At 39.3% G+C, this 8,157-nt stretch overlaps 1 protein-coding gene across 1 annotated transcript in view; it reads right to left on the reverse strand.

The window, feature by feature from the left end:
• Positions 1–8,105, reverse strand: part of nme7 (NME/NM23 family member 7) — a 23,121-nt gene extending 15,016 nt beyond the window's left edge. Inside the window, 12 exon segments of the mRNA XM_051947264.1 lie at positions 213–308; positions 311–317; positions 437–481; positions 483–663; positions 815–868; positions 2,804–2,823; positions 2,825–2,916; position 3,785; positions 4,340–4,392; positions 4,395–4,503; positions 5,010–5,111; positions 8,027–8,105. Of these exon segments, the coding sequence (XP_051803224.1) occupies positions 213–308; positions 311–317; positions 437–481; positions 483–663; positions 815–868; positions 2,804–2,823; positions 2,825–2,916; position 3,785; positions 4,340–4,392; positions 4,395–4,503; positions 5,010–5,111; positions 8,027–8,029 (763 nt within the window). The 5' untranslated portion in view covers positions 8,030–8,105.
• Positions 8,106–8,157: the final 52 nt, after the last annotated feature.

The raw sequence follows: 8,157 nt of genomic DNA on the forward strand, positions 1-8,157 counted from the left end.
GAAAAACTGAATATTTATCATGAACATCTCCAACACAATGTCTTTCTCTCTTTCGTCAGTATTTTGCATATTTTTAGAGGCTTGTTGGTTAACTAAAAATTGTACTATAAATCAAGATTTAGTAGGAGAATGGATACCTTTAAGCTTAACTGTAGTATTACTGACAACAAGCTTAGGGAGCACAATATAATACGTACATCTGTGCTGCTTACCTTCTGATATGGCATGAGGTTTAATGATGCAACATGTACAGTCTGTATAGATGGCTGTGTTGGAGGGACCGTAGCCAATTGTGGAAGGAAAGAAAATTCAAGCTCCTAATAAAACAAACAGAAATACAATGGTTTAGTGGGCTGAATTGTTCCTGGAAATGTGAACCATGGACTACAAGGAGCATACATGAATATAAAACAAGTCAGGAGATTAACATTCTCACTCTTGCTGCTGCAGCAAGTGAGTCAGAGCCATGCCCAACATTTTTTGATGCCATCTGTTCCAAACTGGGCACGAACACTCTGCGGTGCTTCCCTCCGCGCCACAGCAGGGTCTGCAGGTCCCAGGAGCCTCCTCCAGATAGACATGGCCTCATCACCCATCAGCTCCATGGCAACCACAGGGCCCGAGGACACAAACTGTACCAGGTTACTGCAAAATGGAGCAACACTGGAATGACGCACTCGTTTCAAAATGGAAAAGCTGCACGAAACGTGCTCAAAGTCACTACGGTGTCATGAGGATTACTGTCACAGCTTCTGTTAATGATGATGTCAGAAAACGTATTGGCTCAAAGCTGACAAATCATTTACACTGGCACTCACGTGAAGAAGGCTTCGTCTGATGTTCCATATAGAGGTCTCCCGCTTGGCTGCTGTAATGTAAGAAAATCATAAACCAAAGAGTTAATTAGTGGCCACAAGATCTTGCACTTGAACACTAAAGTACTAAGCCACTGGCAAAGACAGAGGTCAATGATATTTCCGTGTGCTTCAGCTTCTTACCTATTGGTGATAATATTTCCAAGGTCACAATATTACATAAAATTGCACTTTACTCTGATATCATGTGCTTGTGGCTAGTGGGTTTTTCATCATGATGAGATAATTTTCTGACAGAATTTTACTCCTGGCATGTCAGAGAAGACATCCAATAGAAATTAGACCCTTGATAATAAGAAATAAATATGGAAACCCTAATAAATTATGTATATGAAGGAAAAGAGGCAATATTGGTAAACTGGTACTATTATAGTAGAATGTTCTACAGCTATTCTACTTGGAATTTAGTAGACAGTTAGCAGAATGTCCAGCAAGGAACTGGTCAATTTAAATGAATTTGCAGGAAATTAATTTGAAGACAATGTTGTCTCTCTAATGTGTAAGTATGTATGATTGAGAAGGCACTGTTTAATTCTACTATATTAGTTCAGCATTATTATCAGAAACGTGTCGTATGCAATGTGAAGAAATGTTTATATGTCAATAAATAAATGAAATCTGAAAAATCCAAGCAGCTAAAAACATTAAGATGAGTGATTAATGTGTCTAAATCTACACACACTCACATATGTATGGCTCTGAATACACGCACAATGAAAGTCAGTCTATGATGCCAGAGGTTAACATGTTGTTTTCCTCTGCCTGCTCCCTGGCTTGCTATGCAACTTTGCGCCCTCCTGGGATCCATTTTTGCCAATTCATAGGGGATCTGTGAATCTAGACCCTGCTGCCGACAGCATAACTGCTTGGAAAACAGGGACACACAAGCCCTCCACTGAGATCAGCTGATGATTCTTCAGATCCAGGAGGAGATGTGGATTATTTCCTGGTTGTGGAACAGTGGAACAGCTCTTCATTGTTTTGGAGCCGCTGAGGGGGTTGCTGCTCAAGGTGTTAAAGTATCTCAGGATCTTGTTCAGGACCTGACAGATAAATGTAGCATGAGATGGACAAACAGATGCGTGCAGCATCAAAAGTAATGTGGGAATTGTACTAGACTGTTGCGGTAAAGAGGGAGTTTGAATGTCTTCAATTCAACTCTTACCTGTTGTCATGAAGCTCTGATAGTAACTGAAAGAATGAGTTTGTGGATAAAACAGTCCACAAGCGAGCCTGCTCTGTAGATAGGCTAGGCTGGATCAGCCTTCGTGATACAGTGAGGAGCTCGGACATTTAGAGGAAGAAAGGAGTCGAGCCTGCTGCTCCTTCGTGGAGGAAGTGGTCTGGGCATCACATTAGATTCCTCCTTGGTGTCTTTCTTTTGAGGTTTCCTGGGTACATCCACTACGAAGAGACCAAGTTGTAGACCCAGACCTCAGTGAAGGGTTACATATCTCATCTGACCTGGAAACACCTGGTAATCCCACAAGAGGAGCTAAAAGTGCTGCCTAGGAGAGGAATGTCTGGAATTACCTGCTTAGCCTGGTGCCACATTGGCCTAAACACATATAAGTGGCAGAAAATGGATGGATGGAGTCCTGAATTCAATGTTTCCTCAGCTTAGTATCTGCAGCTGTCATCCTTAAACACTCAGTTCTATCTGAGGCTGAAGTTGGTTTGATAATATGATTACACCATGAATGCCCACCTGATAAACAGTTAGTGTTATTAAATCTGACCCTGTCTGCCCCTTGGCATGCCATATGTCCCAATGTGTGTGAGGAAGCAAGAGTCATCCATCTGTTTATATGAGGATACTGGCACCAACCCGCCAGTGTCTCCCTGTTTGACAAGAGTTTGTCTGATACATTACCACAGGATGGTTGTAGTATTATTACTTGATGCTGTGCAGAGAGGCTTTGATCTACCTGGTAAGATTTGTCATTTTGGGCTTTGGTCACAATCAGGTTGGAGGAGTAGATCAATTCTAGGATGTCACCGATCTTCGTCACTACATCTGGCTTTATCAAGGCGAGAAGTTCTGGAAAAACAGTGAGAGGGAAAAGGTGTGATTCAGCAGCATTAGAAATCACAGCCAGCAGAAAGCACTCATCAGGTCAGACATACGACGCAAACAACAACAGCCGTGTGTGTTTATGGGTGATTCTATTGTATAGGGCTGGGTAATATGTAAAAAAGAAAACTTGTGTCCATAGCAGAGAAAAAAACTACACGTCTACCAAGAGCCTGGATAGTCTTGTGCATTTATATGACAATGTTAAATTTAAGGTTGCTTCTGAAACTATTCACTGCACTATGACAATGGATTGTGTTGCAGATTAAATTGGAAATGGTTTGCCAAGAAAACAATTTTCCTCCATGAAGCTGCACTTAGTTTACCACAGTTACAAAGAAAACATGAAAAAAATAATATTCAGACCCTTAATTCAGCAGCTTGTAGAGGCCCTTCAGGCAGCAGTTTACAGCTTTGAGTCTCTAAGGCTTTGCACACTTGGATTCTTCCTCTCCAGCTACATCAGATTGGCTGCAACGCGTCTCTGAATTGTCATCTTCAGGTTTTCTGTGGGGTTTAAGTCTGACCTTTGGCTGGGCCACTCAAGTACAATCAAACACTGGCCCAGAAGACACTCCAGCTTTGTCTGGTCTCTATGTTTTGGTTTTCTGTGGTGATGAAAGGTGAACTGTTGCCCCAGTCTCAGTCTGCTGCCTCTGGAGCAGGTTTTCTTCGAGGACATCTGTGTATTTGGTTCATTCATGCTTCCCTCAGTTCTGAGCCAGTCTCCCTGTTCCTGCTGCTGAGAAGCATCACCATAGTACGACGCTGCACCACCACAGTTCACTGCAGGGGCCCTTCTTTGCTCTGGTAGTGATTTGGCCAGACAACCGACTCTAACACAAATCCTGGTGGTTTTCAACTTCTTCCATTTCTCAGGTATTGAGGTCAATATGCCCCTGGTAATGCTCACAGCTTTATAAATGTTTTTATATCCTTGCCCTGATCTCCACCTCTTCACAGTTTTTATTACAAAGGTCTGCAGAGAGTTTCTGGACTTCACGGTTTGGCTTTGTCCTGACATGCAGTGTGTGTTGTGGGATCTCATATATTCAGGTGTCAACCTTTCTAAATTCTGTCAGAGCAATTCAGCTTGGCCACTGGTGGACTCCAATCAAGTTCTACACACATCTCAAAGGTTACTAATGCAAACAAAATGAATCCGACAACAACTAGAGCTCCACAGTAAAGTAACTGATTAACTTTTGTAAATGTGAGATTTAACTTTTACAGTTCTCACTAAACTGAAAGAAAATTCAAAAACATGTTTTTCACTTCGTCATTATGGGTAATCGAGTGTAAATTGATGAGTAAAATGTCCATTTTATTCACCAAAAAGTAAATCAACGATACTGTGAGGTGTGCAAAAGTGTCTGAACCAGAAAATTACCTTTCTTTTTGCTGCCAGTTTGTTTGCTGTGAACTGATCCCCATACTCAATCGATTTAGCTGCCGAGAGAACACATTCACTCGATTCCCAACAATAAGTCCCTCCTGATGGATTTTGTCATATTTAGTCCTTCTCAAAAATATTCGCTGGTTCTTTACATCAAACTGAAATCCAAAACAATATAATAGTTTACTAAAGCAAATCCGATATATTTCTTAAAAAGGCAATTTACAAAAAGGTACAGCTGCAAATATTAGGTGCTTCAGAGAGCAAAAATGTAACTATGCACATCAGGAGTGTGATCAGTTCATGTACAGTACTAGCAATAAGCATGGCATTTTCTGACCCTTTCAAAAAAAAAAAAGAGTATTATGCTTGAGCAAATGAAACCCTAATTAACAAAACTGATTAAAAAAATTAACAGCTATTTCTGTTCTCTATTCCTATCATTACAGTGCTGGTGATTTCCTTTGGAAATGATGAAAACCTCTCTGTGGGGGCTCCAAAAATTCCTCTATGCAGGGAAAATGCCAATACTTTGCTTGACAAATCTACTTAAATATTCTAATTGTAGGTCAGAAAAGCTTGATAATTATTTTTCATCAGCCTTGCCTTCACATAATGGCTAAAAAAGCAGAAGCAGTCAGTAGGTGCAGAAATATCTGTGTACCATTTCCACTGAGCCATCTTTAGGGTAGTAGAACAGTTGGTAGCGCCGCAGGAGAGCTGCAGTGGGGTCATACCACTCAGCAAGAAAGGCGAAGCGATCCTCCTGAAAGAGTCGAGACACAGACCAACTCAGATATAAACCAGAGAAAACCCATATGGAACTTTAATAAGCTCATTAAGGCATCATGATTTTGCCTAAAACTGTGAGGTATTAATCAAAATTAAGATATTTAAATGAAATACATGTACACAACCCTTGTTCACAGATTCAGAATGGCTTCACAATCACACTCACTGAGATCAAGGAAACGCGGGATTGCTATGAGGCCAAATAATTACGTTTCACTTGCATGTTTTACTCCATTTCTAAAATCACATATATTTACTTACTTACTTTAAATCGCACTACACACACACTGCTACTAATCCTTGTCAATGCATGCTTTGTTCTTCCATGTCGTTAAATGTGCCTTCCTCCCTTCTTGTCAGAAAGTGTTTTGATTGTGAAATCAACTTGCAGAGACATGAAACATGCTTGAGCTAAGCCATACAATAAAGTAACATCAGGTCTGCATTTATCTTTGTCACGTTATGCAACTGTGGCAAAGCAAGCAGAGGCAGACTTTTCAAATGTACCTTTCAACTACAGAACTACCCAGCAATAATGTAATTTTGACAAAAATATCTGTAAACCTGTTATTTACAAAGTTGGGTGACATAATCCAATAAGTTTAAGTTGCTTAATGTTCCTTGCAAGAGTTGCAATAGCAGACTGTGGTAAGTAGGGTTGATACATTTTGCAAGTAATTTGCTCTTAATGAATTTGAAAGGTTTTTGGAATTCCTTGTATAGCAGCTTACTTAACAGCAGTAATTGTGTTGCAAATACAAAATGTGACTGAAATAGCAGCTAGGACTGATCCAGCATCAGCACGTAACCTGATTTTATTCATCTTGTCAACAAAAAACAATGAAGTGCAGTGCACACTAGTAATCATCTGTTTGCACTGGTGCCTCACAGGAACAAGAGCCTGTTTGGCTTCCAGCACTTTCTATGCAGATGGTCACTGTAGGAGCTTCAGGTTTTTTTTTCTCACAGCCGCAAAGTCATGCAAGTCAGGTGAATGGAAAGACTTGTCCTAACCACTGGTGTGAGCATGTCATGAAGGACAGTGAGTCCAAGATGTCCCAGCTCCTTTACCATGGCTGGTTAGGCAAAGAAAATACGTAACCTTTCTCTTCTCCTACAGGAGCGGAAGGTGTGTAGGGGAAAGTGTAGCTGAAGTGTAAAGTCAAACTTGTATTATTTGCCAAGGATTGCAGATTCACAACAACTGGGACATTTTATGATTTTCTTAATGTGCTTAGCTACCTATTAACACAGGTAATTTTATTCTCTGTTTGAGGGCATTGAGCAGAACAGCTGCATACTGTCACTTGTAAACCTACTGCTGATACAGATATGAGTAATGCATTTAAATTAGTTAACTTGCAATATTAATCAGTAAGTTAGCATTTAGTCTGAGACAGCTGAGTTTTCTTTGAAAACAACACAAAATCTATTGACCAGCCAACATGCTTCACCAAATATACTGTGTAAATTCATGGACACAATGATACGAAGAATGAATGAAAAACACAAGATAATTCTGTTTAACGATAATGTGCTTACTCATAGGAATCTTAATCTCTAAACTACTCACATGTTTCATAGTAAAGAATAGTGTATGCTCTAACGGAACATTTAAGTTAGTCAGGTTAATTTGCATTAAACATAATAGTGTGGTGTCCTAACCTTAATATTTAAAAGTAGTCAGTTAAATCTGTGTCCTATATATGATTTTAGTATCCAAACGTAAAATTCAAATCACTCAGTAATTCAGATATTAAATAATACTGCAGGGAATTCCTAGAAAATTCTAACTTGTTAGGTAAATTCAGAATGTTAATCGTATTTCTCGACTGGACAACACTTTGCAAGCAATTACTATAAGGTGACACAGTTTAAAACGCTTGACATTTAAGCGATATTGCAGCAGAGGTGTACTCATTTCCATGGCATTTACACTAAATGTCACCTCCATTACAGGTTAGTATATGGGCCATGTATAATCTGTACAAAGTCTGTTTTCTATTTATATGGGAATGTTCTACTTTATTGTATTTTGTTGAATTTATAGTAGTTTTCCATATTTATCTCGATAAAGCTTTTAAAATCTTTACCTAGAAAGAAATTAGTGACCACAGTAGTCAAATACATGTAGTGGAGTAAAAGCAAAAGTTCCATAAATTTAATATTCAAGTCAAGTACAAGCAGCTCTGACCTGTATTTAAACACAGGACTTCAGCAAATGTAGTCAAGACACCAGTGGCTGACAGAGGACACAAACATTGTTTATAGTCACTTAATTTGTGTATCTTTGTGACATTTGTATCTCTTTAGACCTTGAAATGTGTTCTATTATATCTCTGGTATCTTTGAGGTCACTTGCATCCCTCGGGTGACTCCTTGTGTCTCTTGTGGCCACTTGTGTATCGTTGCACTCTTTGTTGGCGTTTTCTGTTACATTGCCAGTCATTCGAACATGTTTTTAAATTCTAACCCCAGTCTTATTTCTCTGTTGGAAATCATTTGGCTCGACGGGCTCCTGTTTGAATGTGCAGTACAAGTACGTAGAACTTACAGTTTTAGCTGACAGTTACCTAGCTTCAATGGTCACCCATATATATATATTAGCTAGTTAAGTAACTTATTTAGCCTCAGATGCAATGTAAAAGCCGTGTCTTAAAAAGTATAGGACTTGACGTGGCTTCTCCAAAAGTGCAAGTGCTTAAAAAATACAACCTTACAGATCAAAACTAACTAGTTTGAGGTGGCGTGTCGTTAGCTATTTTGCTATCATGCTATGCTAACGTTACGAAACAATTGGTAATTGGAGTTCAGCTATAACCGGAGTTCTAACTTTAACCACACAGCGTCTTCACACCAATATTATGAAAGAATTTAATTTCAACTTACCATTTTGTAATAAAATTTGTGATTTTTTTTTACATGACCCAATACTGCGATCAGCTAGCAAACGTTAGCTGTCCCGGGTATACTACGTCTCTATAGTAACAATAGTGACATGACGTGTGAGTTCAGGGTAG

Source organism: Acanthochromis polyacanthus, chromosome 4 (genome assembly GCF_021347895.1).
Source record: "Acanthochromis polyacanthus isolate Apoly-LR-REF ecotype Palm Island chromosome 4, KAUST_Apoly_ChrSc, whole genome shotgun sequence".
Taxonomy (NCBI): Eukaryota; Metazoa; Chordata; class Actinopteri; family Pomacentridae; genus Acanthochromis; species Acanthochromis polyacanthus.